The sequence below is a fragment of the Cibotium barometz genome, chromosome 9 (genome assembly GCF_041138505.1).
Source record: "Cibotium barometz isolate CiBa-2024 chromosome 9, ASM4113850v1, whole genome shotgun sequence".
NCBI classification, from domain to species: Eukaryota; Viridiplantae; Streptophyta; class Polypodiopsida; order Cyatheales; family Cibotiaceae; genus Cibotium; species Cibotium barometz.
In genome coordinates this window covers 48,054,020-48,072,637 of record NC_141054.1, presented here as the reverse complement: position 1 = coordinate 48,072,637, position 18,618 = coordinate 48,054,020, and the positions used below count along the sequence as shown (strand labels likewise).

The following is an 18,618-nucleotide window of genomic DNA, read 5'->3' as shown; positions in this document are numbered from 1 at the left end:
AACTAATGGAGGCGGTGCCTAAAATGATGGCAAATCTACCGAGGCCGTTGTCCATCTCCGATTTGTCGCCGTCCCCAATGCATGGCTCTGATACCAGTTGAATGGGAGAGAGAAAATTAGGGTTAGAGTTCATGTGTGGGAGACATACACAGAGAAGCAAGGGAGAGAGAGAGAGAGAGAGTTGTGGGGATAAGTCAACTCACCAAGATGAGTGTGTGACTCCCCTATCACACATGTATATTGCACTAGTACACATAGTGCACTTAGTACATTAAAAGTACTAAGTGTACTATGTACTATAACTTATGGGCTTGTACACACTATAAGGGTGGGCATTATGCCTTTACCCCAACAGAATTATACAAAATTTTCAATTTATTGCGATTTGAGTACTAGGAAAATGTCATCTTCATGAATTCTAAGGTAAGTAAAAGGAAGAAAGCTCAAGCTGTATTAGGAAGAATCTGCTGGTTAATCTAGTAACTTAAGGCTTAAATTCCATTACCTCTAAGGTAAGTACAAGGAAGAGAGCTCAAGCTGTTTTATTAGGGACAAAACGATCTACCCTTGCTCACCTTTTTGTCCCCTTATGTTTTCTTGGACCAACTTAGAAGATGGAGCTGATGATCACAGAATGAGATACAACGATGAAGAATCCTTTTGTGGCAGAATCTCCATTTGATCGACAGCCACCATCTCTGCATCTGCAAATTACCGTGTCTTTGTGAGCCTGCAGTTCTAGCACTGCCCTCCTGAGACTGTAAAAAGCTCTGCACTTCACGTAGGACCTGCTGCTGATCACTTGCAGACAGGGCACTCCATCCGCATACTGAGTCCTCTAACAATTTGTGACCAGCTTGGCATAGCACCCTCCCATGCCCAAGAAGATCAAGCAATCCAGCAAGCCCTTCAATCGAGCTGCAAAGGCTGACTACATGCATTAAAACAACATCCACATACATGGTCGTAGGAAAGGATGCAAGAAGGTGTACACATTCCTCTTTCAGTTTCTGATATGAAACTACGTCATTTTCTACACAAAGTTGCTGTCCGCTTAAAGCAAGATGCCCTTTCTGCTTGCGAACCTCTGCCGGAGCACAATACAGGCGTAAAGCTGCTAGAAGTTGAAAAGATGGTCTACCATCTACCTCGATATGCATACTGCCATGCAGATTGGAGTTGAGTAACACCATGTCTGGCGTAAAACTTTTGAAGGTGTGCATCCTAATGGATACCTTGTCATTGGGATTTTGAGGTAGCATAAAGCCATAGTGCTCCAGGAGCTCCAAATTCGTGTACAAGCCATAGCATAAAAGAACCTGATAACAGAAACAGTCTCAGAAACAATGTGCATACTGCAAATACCAGCAAACTCCTGCAAAAAAACGAGCACTGCAGGGGCCTATAATACAGCACCTGATCCCCCTTTTTGTAGTTTTCTCGGGCATAAAAGCAATATGCTCTTGCAGTTGCATCATAACCCCCATCTGTAAGCCTATCTGTGAAATACAGAGCCCTTCCAGCATCATAGTTTACCTCATCAAACTTACTGCCTTCACATCCTTGCATTTCTGCTGATACTCTCTGCTCACTAGGAAGAGCTCCTTTCTGCAAGTGTACTTCTGAAAGATTACATTGAGAAGATGTTTTGACAATATTTTCTTCAAAAGGAGCACCAGGAGAAGCATAATTAAACAAGTCCCCCACAGGACATAGGGTACCAGCACTGCTCCATGGCACATGCAATGTGCGTGAAGAGACCTGATCAAGCATTTCATAAACCAATTACGTCAGATAGAAAGTTCCACGTTGATGCACCAAAAAAAACATAAACATTCTTCCTACAGACCCACCCATTATTCTTAATCATTGTTTGGTAATTGTTGTACTACAGGTTTACAGGGACGAATGCTCAGAAGGACCTGCTGGTAGGAGTCATTGGCAAAACTCCTACATGTTTACTGGGATAAATGCTCAGAAGGACCCATCGGTAGGAGTTTTGCCACTCCTTGGCATGTGCACCTACTCCACAACTCAAGCATCTCCAGTGCATGTAACATCGGTATCACAGCTAAGGCCCAGTGTAGATAAAAAACTTCTCCAAATACTCACTGAAGGGCCCCCCCTGCAAGCAGGAGTATTTGCTTATATTACTTCTTTGGAAAACTGTTGTACAATGCTTTAGAACAAGATCTATGACTGCCCAACACAAGGACGGGGAAGACCGTACATCGGCTGAGAATCCACCAATCCAAGGGCACTGTAGAAGACTTATGCAAGTCCAGGATAGCTGTAGAACTGCACATATGCTGACTGAATGTGGAAGAGGAGCTTCTGGGTTTTGCCTGGAGAGGAAGGAGACTGAATGCTGACTTGATGACTGAATTCTGCTTGATGGCTTGATTTATGATGAATGATTGATGATCATTGCTGACTACTAGGCGACTGCTTTTATAGGCATTGTGCTGCTGGTCGGCCAGATCAGATGTTGTCGGCCTGATTAATATGGACAAAAAATGCTGAAACACGCATTAAATGCTAGCACAACTGTTGATGTTGCTGCCCATAAACTGCTGGCCAACTGTAACACCTTCTCGACCTGTTGCTATTGTGTCCTATGCTGGCCCATAGGCATGCTTCTCATGCAACTAAGCCCCTACATGCTTACTACATGCTTTTGATGCAAGACCTAAGCCATGGTTGACTACTACATGCATCTATCTGATGAATTCTCCAAGTGGATTAAGAGGACTGACTCGAGACTGACCTCTATGGCTCGGAGATTGACCTACGTAGCTTGTGCTTGACTGTCCCTGGACTAAGGGCTCACAATGGGGTCACGGCGTATGAAAAATGTTCCTAAAAAGGTACTAGTCACTGTGTACCCCAATGCAAGGTGCACGTGACATTCCCTCCTGCTTAACTTGGCTGCAGGTTCATGGCTTCCAAGTAGTCCACCAATAACTAGGGAGTACTCCTAAAAGAACTCTTCATCCAACAATATCGCTTTATGGGTTCATCGGTCCTTGAACTTCGTATAGAGCTGTCTAATTCTTTGAGGAGAAGTTATTCTAGCTCTATGACTTCTACTTCGTCGATCATATCTGGTTGCTGCTCTTCTTATAAATCTTGCATTGATGGACCTACATATTGCTTCAACCAAGAAACTGTTAGAAGTCATCTCCTGTCTATACATATACACCAGGGCCTTTGTTGTGGGTGTGCCCGCCCTTATTAGGTGTTTTCTCATTTTTTCCCACTCTCCGTAATTTTTCCCCATTTTTCCCTATTTTTATGTGGCTTGGGTGGCAGCCCCATGGTGGAAGGTGGACCTCTGAAGCTGGCTGACTCCATCTGACATGCTGCTGCTGGCTGTTTGTGTTGCTTCAGGTCCACGACCCCCCAGACAGATGAGCTGGCCGACACCATGCTTCGGGCCGACTGGTCCTCATGGCTGGTCGTGGAGCTTTATGCTATGTCGGCTGCCCTACAGCAGGCCGACTGCTGTAGGGGGGCCATATAAAATGGCCCCCAGTCCCTTGCCACATTTTGTATCATTCCGAGATTCTTTTGTGTATATAGAGCAAAATTACATGCCTCTATCTCTCTCTCTCTTGTGCTGTTATTTTCTGCATTGCGTTTTGCTCGTGTTCCCAGATCTGGTCATCATCTCCGCTGCCTATTCTGACTGAAACATGAAAGACATTGTGCATAAACAAGAATTTATGATATTCATGTTGGAGATTTAGCCATGGCGTGGGCGTGCACATGATGACAGGATGCCAAAATCTGTGCCATCATCTACTGATGCTGGAGTTGCATAGCCTCCCAGTTGAGTCTTTGCTGGTACTCTCGGTTGCCTTCTTCGCGACGGTACTGGTCTCCTCATACTTACGTGTGGCTTCCTTATCCTTTTGTTCCTCTGCACGTCTATTTTCTTCTTTCTTTTTTTCTTCTTCAGCTTTTCTTCTTGCTTCTTCACATCTTTTCTTCTTTGTTCCCCCAAACCAAAGAATACTTTTGCTAGATTTGAGAAACCTTCTTTGATCTTCTCTTTTTCTGCCTGCAAGCTGCATCTTCAATGAATTGATTTGCTCCATCATTAATTCAGGAGCTCTTCTATGCTTGGCGAAAGCATACTTTGGCTATGTCGCTTTGGAGGCTTTGTACCTCCACAACTTCTTGATGGCTTTCTTCTTGATGAGATGTCTCTCTCGACATGGTGGAGGCCTAGGTGGTTTTTCCGGACCGCAGTATTACCATCCACCAGATGCTCTCATTGCTTTTAGGTATAGCTAAGTTGGTCACCAACTTGATACTTTGATACCAATGTTACATGCACTAAGGTTGATCGTGGTAATGCACAACAAAGCCTTCTTTAAACATTTCCTTTGGTGAGATCTTTAGCATCCATCCACTGAGTAGAGAGAGAGAGAGAGAGAGAGAGAAGAGGAAGTACACGACACAGTACTGGGTGCTTTAGAACAAGATCTATGACTGCCCAACGGAAGGACGAGAAAGACCGTACGCCGGCTGAGAATCCACCAATCCAAGGGCACTGTAGAAGACTTATGCAAGTCCAGGATAGCTGTAGAACTGCACATATGCTGGCTGAATGCGAAAGAGGATCTTCTGGGTTTTGTTTGGAGAGGAAGGAGACTGAATGTTGACTTGATGACTGAATTCTTCTTGATGGCTTGATTTATGGTGAATGATTGATGCTGACTACTAGGCGACTACTTTTATAGGCACCAGGCTGCTGGTCGGCCAGATCAGATGTTCTCGGCCTGATTAATATGGACAAAAAATGCTGAAATAAGCATTAAATGCTAGCGCAACTTTTGATGTTGCTGCCCGTAAACTGTTACACCTTCCCGACCTGTTGCTACTGTGTCCTATGCTGGCCAACTGCTGCCACTAGGCATCTGATGTTGTCGTCTAGTTCCTTCTATGGTCCAGGGCTGTAAACAGCCCCAAACAGGCTGCCAACTAAGGCTTATAGCCATGGGCTGGCCTTTGGCTGGCCCATAGGCATGCTTCTCATGTAACTAAGCCCCTACATGCTTATAAGTTACTACATGCTTCTGATGCAAGACCTAAGCTATGGACCATGTTTGACTACTACATGCATTATCTGATAAATTCTCCAAGTGGGTTAAGAGGATTGACTATGGCTCGGAGACTGACCTACATGGCTCGTGCCTGACTGTCCCTGGACTGAGGGCTCACAATGGAGTCACGGCATATGACAAATGTTCCTAAAAAGGTACTATATTTGTACAAATGTTGCATTGATGATGATGCCAATGTGTCACTGTGTACCCCAGTGCAGATCGACATCAACTAAGCCAAGAAGCCTCAACGTCCCGACAAGGTGTAACTATTTGGCCCTCCTAGCTCTATTTCACATGATGAAACCCATGCTCGGACATCAGATAGGTGGAAGAAGACATGGCGACAAGGTCCAAAAGATTTGATTGAGAAAAAGCACCATTCTTGGTCAAAAAAGCAAGAAAAAGCAAAAAGTCAAACAAGGTTGACCGCAATCCAAGGGCACCATTGGAAAGAGGAGACTGAGCCATACCAAAAAGCTAAAAGGCACTTTCTCAAAAAGAAGCTCTAAGGCCAAAAAGCAAGGCCTTAAAGCTAGAAAAGCAAAGCACTAAACGTTGAGTAATATTTTATTAATAAAAGTAAAAAAAGCAAAAGCAAAGGCAAAAAGAAAAAAGCAAAGCATAAAAAGGCAAAGCAAAAGCATGGACAAGCTTTTGGCAAAAAGCAGAGCCCTTTTCAAGTATAAAAAGGCTTGAACCTCTCTTGTAGCATCATGAAGGAGATCATGGAGTGTGTGTGGACATCATTATGATCATGGAGAGCTTCTTCTTAGTAATCAACACCTTCTCCAACTTGCTTTTCAGATGTACGGTCAGTCCTAGACTTGTATGGGCATATGCATGGGCGATATGGACGTGTGTACGGAGCTGTACGCACATGTACGGACAGAAATTTCAAAAACCCTAAAGACTGTTTTTTGGATGTTTTTATCGCCCAAAAACCATTAAAATAGGTTTTATACCAGTCTTCTTGCCAGATAGAGCTTTTCCATGGTTTTCTTCATCAACAAGGTTGTAGGAGTTGTGGAGATTACTCATGGGCACTTGGACTACTTTAACTTGGATTTGAACTTGGACATAGAGCTTGAATATGGAACATAGAGCTTGGACATGGAGAACTTGGACATAGAGCTTGGGCATGGAACTTGGACATGAACATGAAACTTAGATATATAGCTTAGACATGGATCTGCACTTGGACTTGATTTGGACTTGGTTTTGGATTTGATTTGGACTTGGATTCATTGGATTTGGATTTGGATATTGGATTTGGTACTAGCCCGGTGAGAGATACTTGTGGGTCATCCCCGTGGTGTGCACAGCATCAGAGATCTCGTGCCTCGACATGGACATCAATATCAACCTGGATATCCTACATCGGCATATATGTTTGTTTTGTACTCATTGATTGCATTGATCATGGCCAACGTGCCCATGGATTGTTCCTGAATAAATTCAAGAAAGGGAGCGGGGCTTGTTTCCCGCTCAATGTGGTGTATTGTGCAAGATCCCTATTCCCTTCTCTCTCTCCCACCTCTCTCTATATATCTTTATCTCTTGGACATGTGGTTGAGTCTATCACGGCACGCCCTGCTGGGCTTACAGAAGGACTGTTGCAAAGCTAGGGCGGCCCAACGTAGACAGGACCATCAAGACCTCCTAGTTATCCTTGAGCTTCAATTGGAAGCTCTCCACATCTAGGCATCCTCGCACCTTGTACTTGCGTTAATCCCTGAAGGACCGCTATTGGCTGTGTTTTCTTGTCCAGGGCAGGTTGCTTTCAATTCAATACACTTCTCCTTGTGTTTCCTTGTCCTCCGGGCTTCCTAGGGCATGTACACGAGCAAGGGCTGGATGGCAAAGATCTATGAAACAGAAGGCTGGAGCACCCTTTTATAGGGAATATATCTCTGCTGGCCGGGCTGGCCGACTTGTAAAAGAGAACAAATATTCACGTATATGATGTGTTTTTCACCTGTGGCCTCTTCTAGGCTTCTAGCATAGGTGCCTATGCATGGGCACCCCATATGGTCTTCCACCTGCCCTTTGGCCTGGCCAATGGACTGTCTACAGCCCATCGCCCCAATTTCCAAAAGACCACCATAACCCCTAAAGTCTCATGTCACTTTACGGGGGGGGCCAGGCATCCGTATAGAGGCCAGTGCGTGGAGTCTGGACCCGAGTGCCTGAGATCCCTGACTTGTGCATTCTGTTTAGCCAAACAAGTACCCGGAAATGCCCGATGAAAGGGATATTTTTCCATGGTTGAGTTGCACACACACATGTTTGCATGTTTGAAATTGTTTTCGCATGGACTATTGCTGCTATGCGTGTCCAGTTCACGCGCAAGAGATGCCCACCTGTGGACCGTGCGTGTGCCTATATTCGTGGTTTGTGACATGTGAACATTTGTTTTATTCTAATGTAATGTTTAATAACTTTATAAGTTCACACAAGCATTAAATCAAGGGGCCCAACTTATAAGAGTGACGGGGGCCCAACTTAATAAACAAGTTATAGAGGGCACCCTTCTTCTATGTGGAGGGAGGTGTGGGCACCCAACCTAGGCACCCCTCTTGGACACCCACACACATTAAGGCAAGTATGCCAAGAGTGTGGGGCAGGATGCCAAGTGGCCCATGGTGGGTACATGCGCCTGGCCAACTCACATTTCTCTCTCCCTCGGAAGCTAATTGACTATCAATCTGCAAGAAAACGTTGAGCAACAGGGCTTCCATAGCCAACACCCTGTTAGCATAAGATCTGACCTAACCATCATTAAAACATCCTGTTGTTGATTGACACCCTTCTGCTACCGACTGGTTCGTTTGCTGTGAAAGAATGTGCACAAGCGGAAGCAAATAAACATGAGAGAAAGATTGCAAGCAAGAACAAGAGCTTTATTAGCTTGAGGTTACAGAGTACAAGAGCCAACAAATAGGGCAATGTAAGATGATTGAATGAAAAAAAGAGAGCAACTCTTATATACTTGTGCATGAAGCAAGTCGGCTGTAGAAACAAGCCGACAGGACCTCCACAACAGCATTAAGAAGATGCAATATTTTAACACCCCCTCTGCATCTTGAAGTGTGCAAAAAAGTCAGAAGAAAACTGATGGACGAAGGTGCGACCATGGACACCTCAGCATGGCCAGTGCTGAGTACACCTCGGAAAATGCACATGTCAGCTTGTTGTCTTCAGAAAACATAATGCCACTGTAAAGAGCAAAAGAAAATCTGCTTGGCTCCAAACTCAAAGTAGAACTGTGAACACATCACATCTAATTACCTCGAACAAATGAACATGGAACACATCTTGTCCATAGTCTCTGCTAACTAATAGTTCTAGAACTCATCCGAACCATGAAGGAAACTTGGTTGATCCTGGAACTCATCCGGACCATCAAGTGAACTTGCCTATCTTTATACTTGGAACTCCGACACACGGGTCCCATGCTCCAGATTTAATATAAGAGAGCTTTTGAAAGCCCCCTTTCCCGCCCACAAGCCGTTTCTGGAAGACAGCACGTGGGGGAACGCCCTTAGGATCAGAGCAGGACACCAGTCACGTTCTCTCCAATCTGTAAGGCCTTGGGAGAGCTGGGGTTATCACTAGACGAGTCTGTGTCAGAGTCCTGTGACTTGTCTTTGCCCTTCTTTGAAGACTTGCTCTTGTTCTTGCTTGCAATCTTTCTCTCGTCTCATGTTTATTTGCTTCCGCTTGTGCACATCATAGTCACAGGGGACGGAGGGGACGGCAGCTTGGAACGCCGGGACGGCGATGCGGAACGGACCAGGGACGGGGACGGACGGACGTCCCCCACGGCACGTTTCTCACAGGGGACGGCGACGGGGACGGCGCAGGACGGGGACGCCGGTCGGGGACGGCACTGTGCGAGGACGGCAGAGAGCCGTTGCTCACTGTTTTTTGCCGTTGCGCCTTCCCGTTTCTAGCCGTTTCGCTTCCCGTTTCTAGCCGTTTATGGCTGTTGGCTCTTTGAGGGTTGGCCCTCTCTCTCTCTCTTGCCCTTGAGGCTTTCCTCTCTCTCTCTCTCTTGCCTATCTATATAAGAACAAGCCTCTACAAGGCTACAAGCACACACAAGTTCACAACTCTCAAGGCTCAAGCTTCTTCTCTCTTCCAACTTCCAAGTTCCAAGCCTCTAGGCTCTCACACAAGGCCCGCGGGCCGCCGCCCTACTATCTAGATTCTAGAATCTAGACTCTCTCTCTCTCTCTCTCTCTCTCTCTCTCTCAAGCCTCTTGAGTCTTGACTCTTCTAACTTCCAAGCCTCTAGGCGCTCTCTCTCTCTCTCTCTCTCTCTCTCTCTCTCTCTCTCTCATTCCTCAAGGCTCTCTCTCTCTCTCTCTCTCTCTCTCTCTCTCTCATTCCTCAAGGCTCAAGAGTCAAGCCATCTTCAACCATGGCATCCTCCTCACGTGCCGGGGCTTCTCGTAGAAGGACAACGGGATGGACATGGTGGGAGGAGGTTAACTACACCACATCCGTTCATGGAGGCGATTCTCGGCCATGGGTATGCAAGCTTTGCTCGTACCGGCGAACGGGTGGCGCCAACAAAGTGCGAGCCCACCTCTTGCATGAGAGTGGGCATGAGGTGAGGTTTTGCACGAATGTCACGCCCGAGAAGAGACGGGAACTTCTTGACAAGCTTAGCGTCTACGAAGCGGTCGAAGCGACAAGAAGGACACCATGAGTGGCCGTGGATCCCGCGACGATGGGGAGAGGAACTCAAGCCTCTACAATGGAGTCATGTGGTGGATCGGGATCATGCACACCATCACCTTCACCATCAAGTCGGAATGTTACTCCATCCACGACTTCGGCACCCTCCATCTCCACGGCCTCTCAATCATACAGCGACAATCTACACTTGGGTAGAATTGGAACCCCAAGTTGAAGGAGGAGGTGGATATGGCGGTGGCCCGCTTCTTCTTCCACGACCACATTGCCTTTCAAGCGGCTAGGTAAGTGCAATCTATCATTGCCAATTCATCATTTATGTTTTCATCATCCTAGTCCCCTTCTCATTAGTAAATTACTTTCTTGAATAGGTCGGAATACTTCAAGGTCATGGTTAAGAAGATTGGGGAGTATGGCTCAACCTATACGCCCCCCTCATCCGAGAGCTTGCGCACTACATTGCTCGAGAAGGAGAAGCATTGTAGAGTAAGCGGCCGACAACACAAAGCGGCAATGGGAGAGGAACGAAGTCTCCCTCATTGTGGATGGATGGAGTGACACCCGCAAGAGGAGTCTTCACGGCATGGTTGCATATTCCCGCGGAGAGATGTACTTCATCTCATCTCATGATGCATTCGGCACTGGGAAGAGCGCGGATGTGCTTGCGGCGGAGTGGGCTACTACCATGGAGATCGTTGGCCCCGAGCATGTAGTGGGCTTTGTTGCGGATGGGGAGCCTTTCAATAGGGCGGCGGGAGCTATTCTCCAAGGTATGTATGGACATGTCACCGTGTCCTTTTGTATGGCTTATTACCTAAACAACCTCCTCAAGAACATCGGGGCATTACCATGGATTAGCCCGCTCATTGAGGAGGCCAACACCATGGTCTCCTTTGTCCTCAACCACCAAAGACTTCGGCATGAGTTCAACAAGAGGTCCTGTCTCTCTCTCCTCAAATATTCCGATACCCGGTTTGCCTACAACTTTCTCATGTTGGGCCGTTTGAAGGATTGTAGCGGTGCTTTGAGGGGGCTTTTCCTTAGCGACGAGTTTGTCGCCATGCAAGATTCCCATACAAACACTGGCCAATATGCTACGGGCGGATGACGCCTCTTGGTGGGAGCGTGTGAGGACCACAGATGCTATGGTGAGGCCCATAGTCCACCTATTGAGGATTGTAGACGCTATGCAACCATGCATAGGCAAGGTCTACGAGGCCATGGATGCATGATAGAGAAGTTGAAAGACTTCGTGCCTGACGAAGACGAGGAGATCCATGCCTTGTGTCTAGGAAGGTGGAATTCCTACTACTCTCCATTGCATGCAGCAGCTTATGTGGTGGACCCAGAATTCCAAGGCAACAAGCAGGAGAGCGACCGGGAGGTGAGTGCTGGATGGAGGATCATCTTGGATCGTCTTGTGCCTGATGCATCGGTTAGGCGCAAGATCAGGGACCAGCTTTCGATGTACAGGTCATTTCATGGCTCCTATGGCTGTCATGATGCACAGGTTGACCGCTCCAAAGTTGTTTCTTCTTGATGTGATGTTTCTCCCAATATGGTGGAGGCCTGGGTTTCTTTTCCGGACCGCAATATAACCATCCACCGGATACTCTCACTTCTTTAGGTAGCCGAGTTGAGTTACTGTCACATGCATTCTGCACTCAGTGCATGGTGACAAGATGGCTCATCATCAGAAGTGCAACAGTTGTACAGTTTTAGAACCCAATAGGATGATAATTGTCGTACGCCGTGACCCCATTGTACATCCTCAGTCCAGGATAAGTCAGGCACGAGCTACATAGGTCATTCCTCAGTCTTAGCGGGTCAGTCAGTCAATCAAGTCCCTTAACCCACTTGGAGAGAATCATTCATGCGTAGAAGCCTTAGGGTTTGCATCAGAAAGCACTCTGCATCCTGCATAATATGCATTCATATGCCTGTGCATCATTTAGAACATCCCAGAAGCCTTAGGGAATTTACTAGGATTTATCTGGTATTTTTTTCATATTTATTAGTATTTATTTAGCATTATTTGCATTATTGGGCATTTATAAATATAAACTTTATTAAATGACCAACCTCCAGTTAGTATAAATAGGCTTGCATAGAGCCTATTTTCTCATTCAGTCTTCATTGTGCTAAGAGCTCTCCTCCTCAGTCCTAGGAGTATTCTTGCCTTCAGCCCTAGACTAATCCAACCCTTGGAGCTCATAAGCTTGCTTCTCCAGCCTTGAGAACCCTTGCTTCATACAGCCCTAGGCGCCTGCTATCAGCCTCCAATCAGCCTGTTTTCAGCACCAAAGCAACCCTGATTCAGTCCTCTACAGTCTCTAATTCAGCATACTGTCAAGCATCAGTTCAACGCCAGCATTCAACCTGCAGTACCCTGCGTTTTTCTGTCCAGCAGCAGAATACCTCTGCGTTTCTGTCCAGCAGCCTCAGTACCCTGCAGTTTCTGTCCAGCAGCCCCAAAACCTCTGCGTTTCAGTCCCTCAGCACCCCTACAGGCCTGCGTTTCTGTCCACAGCAGTATCCAGCCCTGAATCAGCAGTCTACAGCAGTTTCCAGCCCTGAATCTGCAGTTTGCATCAGTGTCCAGCCTTCTGTGCATCATCCATACATGCAGCAGTCATCTGGTGAAGGTAACACAGCATTCATAAGTGTTTTCAGCATTCTAACATAGTGTAGAACAGTCCACCTTCTTCTTCTCTCAGCCTCAGGTGTGCAGCCCTTCCTCATGCCCTTGGGAAGAGTGCATAGGCTCGAGATCAGGTCATCGAGGTGTTTCTACAGCAGTGTACAGATCAGCCACTCTCCGATCCTCCGAGATCTTGCGTTTGGCTTATCTACAGTCCACAGTCATTCTCTCTAAAGAAATAAAGCAAATACTATCTCGTTATCGGGATAGGGGGCCCTTCAGTGGGTAATTCGGGACCCAATCTGGTGTACAGTTCTCATATCTCTCTCTCTCATCTCTTTAAAGTTTGAAGTATTAAAGTGGATTGCTAAACTCACGAAACTCAGGATACAGAAGACGGTGTGAGCATTTGTGTGACAGGATCTCCCAATACAAAGACTTCCGCTGCATATCACAGGTACCAACCTGATGCTCTGATACCAATGTTACGTGCACTCTGGTTGATCGTGATAACGCACAACAGGGCCTTCTTTATACCTTTATGTGGTGAGAATCTGTAGCATCAACTTTAGAGAGTAGGGAGAGAGAAGAGAATGTAGAATGTAGAATGTAGAAGATGACACAGTATTGGGTCCCAATTCCCACTGAAGGGCCCCCCTGCAAGCAGGAGTATTTGCTTATATTATTCTTTGGAGAAATGATGTACAATGCTGAGTACAAATGATATGAATGCCCAACGCAAGGACAAGGAGGCCCCAATGTCGGCAGAGTATCCTGCTATCCCAAAGGCTCTGCTGAACACTCTCCTTGGCCATAGATACAAGTCCAGATGACTGAAGGACTACACATATGCTGGCTGAGATGTAGAGTAACTTCCTTATTGACCTGGAGATGAGCAGGACTGCTGAGCGCTGATTTTCACTGCTGAATACCTGAATGGGTTTACGTGGGCTGAGGAGAGGCTTTTATACCTCATCAGGTCAGTAGTCGGTTGCCTCAAGAGGCTATCGGCTGATGCAAATATGTCCCACGACTGAGAAAAGCCTAGTCGGCAGCAGAAATCACCCTCGCGACTGCTAACTGCCAGTCGGCCAGCATTAAATGCTGGTTGGGTACTGCACATCCAGTCGGCTGACCCTTAGATGCTGGTCGGCTGAAGCAATACCTATCAGCTGACCATTAGATACTGGTCGGCTGCAGGTAGAGTCCTTGGATGCCTTTTGCAAGGCCTAGCCCAAGTATGGGCTGCCTTGGGGCTGGCCTTAGGGCTGGCCCCCTTCTATGTGAATGCACTTACAATGTTTTACATGCATCTAATCCTAAGGTTGACACATACATGCTCCTGAATGATGCTTTCTCCAAGTGGGTTAAGAGGATTGACAACTGACTGACCTCTAAAGCTCAGAGACTAACCTGTGCCTGACTGTCCCTGGACTGAGGGCTCACAATGGGGTCACGGCGTACGACAAATAATCCTAGAAAAAGTTCTACTTCTGAACAAATGCTACGCTGATGATCATGCCAGTGTGTCGCTGTGTACCCCAGTGCAGGGTGCACGTGACACCAATGGTAGTGTTTATTGTGCCATTTCATTTTCAGCTTTGTACCTTGTCTTGTGTTGTTCCATTAATTAAGTGTTTAAGTGTTGCCTATATACGTAACATGCCCCCAAGAGTGTTCACACCCGTCTGAGTGAACTACAATATTCAAGTTCAAGCACCGGGGTGTCCCATAGGACCACCAGATTTCTACATGAACATAAACGCACAGCGCCCAGGAAAGTGCTCTGCGGACAAGTCCCCAGAGTGCTCTTTCTCCGTTGCTTGGCGATGCTAGAATCAATCTATTGTTGCAACCAATCAATGTACGAATGCTCAGGCAGAGTTGGTCAACTGTTGCATAGTGCTATCAGGTACCCCAAGAGTGTTCACACCCGTCCGAGTGCACTACAGTATTCAAGTACGCTTAGCACCAGGGTGTCCCTTAGGACCACGAGATTTCTACATGAACATAAAAGCAAACATCAAAGCACAGCGCCCAGGAAGAGTGCTCTGTGGACAAGTCCCCACAGTGCTCTTTCTCCATCACTTGGCGATTGCAGAATCAATCTATTGTTGCAACCAATCAATGTGCAAATGCTCGGTGGCAAGGGCAGAGTTGGCCAACTGTTGCATAGTGCTATTAGGATACAAGTCTAAACCCCTCTGTATGATAGTAGCAAGTCCAGACTCAAACTTCTGCCTCTTCTCATCCTCTGAGATGAACATAAAAGGAGTAACCTGTAGAAGCATTCTCCAAAAGTTTGGGCATTTCTCAATCTGGGTGATCAATCTATCTCCATAGAGAATCCCGCAAAGTTTTGTAATGCACCTAGACTAGAAGTGTGCAATTGTGCCGTGCAGCTTTTATGCAAGTGCAGGGCAGCGCCGGACACGTGTGGAAAAGCTACACACTGATCAAGCAGCAACAAGAACAGCTGCAAAACGGGCAAGCCGACCAAGCGCAAAACCATACAGATAGGCCCCTCCTCTCTCCCCTTTAGGCCCCAAGCATCAGATCAATCAAGCACCTCATACCAAATATTTGACGCATCACAGAAGCAGACAGCTATTAACACAACCAGCCCATAAAACAGCAAAAGCATGTGTTTTGCAGTTAGCCTGCTTAGACCAATGTTGTTCAACTGTGTTCAAACTTTCGGATCTCCACAACAGCCTGCTCATGCACAAATCCTGCAGGAGTGTGCAAGTCCAAGTCCAAGTCCTGTTCAACCCAAAATTCAGCCTACACTCAGTTCAGCAAAGAAAAAGGATATCTACACGTCATCGGTTAGTCGCTCCATGCACATTGGCCACCTCAATCACTGGCCTAGTCCTCTAGACTAATGTTATCTTGGTTTTCTGTCCAAGGAGATAATGAACTGCCAGAAAAAACAAACAAACAAACAAATGCTTTCAATATCATGAGGTAGAATTAAGAATGTTCTCTGTACAATCTACAAATGTTGAACCACATACAATTGATGGCCATATTTCTTCACGTGTCTCATCTCATGGCACTTGAAACTCCTCCTTCAGACTTGTATGAAAAGCCACTTGTCCTTTCCTCCTTGCCTAGAGGAGTCTAAGGTCTTGTCTTCTTTCTTTCCTTAGTGAGCTTCTAGATTTACTAAGGAGCCTGTTTTGACACGAAAATTTGTTCCTTCCTACCATTCTTAACCACAATCAGCTCGAACTTTTGAGTCAAAGTAAGAGGTTCATAAAAGTGGAAGGCTTTGGGGGCAATTCAAAAGTAAAGGACTACAATCAAGTCTTTTTTTGAATTCCATGAACAGAGAAAAGAGAACCAATTCCATCATCCCACCTTCCGTTCTGATGTGGCTGTGTATACCTGTACTTAACTTCTGCACGTATAGCAGGTGAAAAAATCTTTTTTGCAACCCACCCAAAGTGAATGGTTCAGCTAAAGAGGTCTTCCCCAAAAAAATAGTTAAGACCACCATGCCTTTATTGGCCTGGTCTACCTATTAGGATCACGCCTCCTGCTGTTGCCAATCAAGTCAGCAGGAGTTGAATCTTCTAAGCCCACACCTATTTTATAATATGCAGCTTTTTTCCTTGCAGTTTCACTCAAGCTGCATATGCAAGCTGATCAGCCCAAGCTTCCTCCTCGGCTACCACTTGCTCTACCTTCATCTTCCAAGCACAACTCCGTCAAATAAAGCTGATAATCATTACGTCATTGCATGTTATACATCATCTGGAGCTTTCGGAGCATGAAAGGCCTTGCAGTCTGAGGTGGTGTGCGGAAAACACATCACCAGTCCCAGTCCAGCCCTTGTTGTGAAGAGTTTGAGTGTCTTGATCAAGAAAGGCTACACCTATTGTGTGACCGAAGCACAATATGACCATACAATGTCTGCAAACAACACCAAGAATCTTTCCCCGTTTCAAATCGGGCCAAGAACAAAGCGACTGACTGAATTCTTGTGCTGCACATACCTCTGTAATCTTGAAAGTTCTGAAGATCTACCCTGTTTTGCCATAGTATGGGCTCGTTTTTAACATTAATCTGCCTGCTAAATCTCCTTTAAAAGGGCTAAGGCCTGAAAAATGAGGAGAATGCTCAAGAGAAGGCTTGAGGCCCCAATTTCTTAGATTTTTGCCTCTCATGCAGATCAACCGTGCCATTCCGCAACCTTTTAAATAGAACTTTTAGCTCCTTTTCCCCATTCTTGAAGTTGGTTCACATGCCCAGCCATGGCCAGCCCTTGGATGCCCGGACGGGGTCTGCCCATGGGTAGCAAAAGCTGCCCGCAAACCTGCCCAACTGCTCCTCTTACTGATACATAATGCCCATACCCTTCTTTGCTGTCCATATGTAATTCCTTCTAATCCCAGCCTCTCTTTCTCATGCATCCTTGTCCTGGGGATGATGCATGTGGCAGGCAAGCTCAATATACTCAACCCATGATATGAGAGTGCTAGCTTGCAAATTATCTCTCACACTCTGTATGGATGAAGGAGATGCTCAAGAGACACCATGTCCTCGGGTTGCAGGCCCAGGCAGGCACCCAAACGGCTTGCAAATCAAAGGAAAAAAAAACAAGCTACAAAACATAAAAGGGTGGCACTCACTCACAGTGGAACACGCCCATAGCCACGCCTCAAGTGTGAGAAGGTGACCCTTTAATCCCACAGTTTGTAGCAAAGGCTTTGTTTCTTCCCACTCCTTGTGAGCCGTCTCAACAGCCCTTTCAGCAGCCCAAACTGCATCCTCTACCTGCCGTTCACATGCAATATTATATGATTTTTCTTTAAGTGTAGCATTCAAAAACCATGAGAATCTGTAGCATACCTGCAAGGCTTGGATTTCAAACCTTGAAAATTGTGCCAAGGTTTGATAGGACCGAGGAAAAGTCTTCAAATAAGGGAACCATCTAGACAGTGCACCTTTCCTAATTTCTCTCAACAGAAGTGCAATCAACACCTGCATCCAAAAAAATTCCAATTACAACCTTAGTGATATTGCACTTTTATTCAAGGGTCACAGCTGTGCGTGTGTGTGTGTGTGTGTGTGGGGGGGGGGGGGGGGGGGCGGTGGGGCAATACATAAACATGCGTGGCACAACAGTAAGCATGGTCGTTGCAATAAATGAGAAAGGATACCTGGACAGGGGACAAGTCCGGGTAGAGGTGCAGAGCTTTCATGAAGTGGGCGTCCTCTTTAGCACTTTCCACACTAAGCAAAGCATTCTCTGGCACGCTAAGTATCAGCTCTCCTTCTTTGAGATCACGAGCAGCTGCCAACCCTCTCCTGTTGAGAGAAACAAAACAGGAAACTGCCTCTGTGTTATGTCTGTTTCAGCGGCATTGGGGTTTCCTGCAGGAAAACGAGATTACCCGCCAGCATCAGGGAAAGTCGCGATTGTGAGAGAGTAGCCGATGCAGGAAGGCTGCTCCGTGGCGGCATCTGTAATGTGGTTGGAGAGTGCCCAGTCCAGAAGCTCTGCCTCCGCCATGAAAAGTCTACTGTTTGTTTTTTTTTTTCAAAGTTGGGCGTTAGGAAGCGGGCTTAGTACCCATGGGATCCCCCTTATCCCACAAAGCAGGGGCAAGCTTCAATTGGTACACAAGGGTAAGGCATCAATCAGGGTCGCCAGCAGGGTTCGAACCCATGACCTGGGTTTTGACAACGAAACACCTTAACAACTGAGCTACAGCCCGATGATAAAGTCTACTGTTTGTGTGTATGGAGTGTGCGTGTATCTTAAGTGTGTGTGCATAAGTTTGTGTACACATGTGTGTGCATGTGTCTATGTGTGGCTCTCTTACATGTGTGTGTCTCTCACATGCATTCTTTTTATGTCTCTATCACATGCACATGCACATGCACTCTCTTTCTTTTCACACCCATATAGACGCATATCTGTGTGTGTCTCACATGCATTCTTTCTATGTCTCTATCACATAAACATGCAATCTCTCTCTTCTCACACCCATCTCGCATACACACTTTCTCAGACATAGAATCTCTCTCTCTCTCTCTCTCTCACACACACACACCACACACACACTCCCTCCACACGCACATGTGTGACTTTGTGTATGTGAATGTATTTATATATAATAGTATTAATATAAATATTATTATATATTTATT

At 46.2% G+C, this 18,618-nt stretch overlaps 1 protein-coding gene across 4 annotated transcripts; it reads right to left on the bottom strand.

Moving 5' to 3' along the window:
* Positions 1-465: 465 nt before the first annotated feature.
* On the bottom strand, positions 466-18,220 carry SDG40 (SET domain group 40). 4 transcript variants are annotated; one of them, XM_086803018.1, is made up of 7 exons: positions 18,204-18,220; positions 17,859-17,995; positions 17,625-17,772; positions 17,314-17,445; positions 17,098-17,238; positions 1,417-1,761; positions 466-1,319 (listed from the first exon to the last, which is right to left on the bottom strand). In XM_086803018.1, exons 2-7 carry the CDS (start codon positions 17,975-17,977, stop codon positions 588-590), a joined length of 1,617 nt encoding a protein of 538 aa, XP_086659144.1. In that variant the 5' UTR covers positions 17,978-17,995; positions 18,204-18,220; the 3' UTR covers positions 466-587. The 4 variants fall into 4 exon arrangements, with proteins under 4 accessions (XP_086659144.1, XP_086659145.1, XP_086659147.1 ...); XM_086803021.1 differs by lacking the exon at positions 18,204-18,220 and having other exon boundaries at positions 805-918; positions 1,236-1,319; positions 17,859-18,181; XM_086803020.1 differs by lacking the exon at positions 18,204-18,220 and having other exon boundaries at positions 991-1,161; positions 1,236-1,319; positions 17,859-18,181.
* Between the last annotated feature and the right edge of the window lie 398 nt (positions 18,221-18,618).

Bases quoted from the DNA above. Each gene is read 5' to 3' on its own strand.
- SDG40 (XM_086803018.1), bottom strand. From the start codon at position 17,977: ATGGCGGAGGCAGAGCTTCTGGACTGGGCACTCTCCAACCACATTACA. The intron at 1,762-17,097 runs GTGAGTGAGTGC...ATGCTTGATCAG, and splicing joins GGCTATGGGCGTGTTCCACT to GTCTCTTCACGCACATTGCA. The intron at 1,320-1,416 runs GTGCTGTATTAT...TTCTGTTATCAG, and splicing joins ACTACAAAAAGGGGGATCAG to GTTCTTTTATGCTATGGCTT.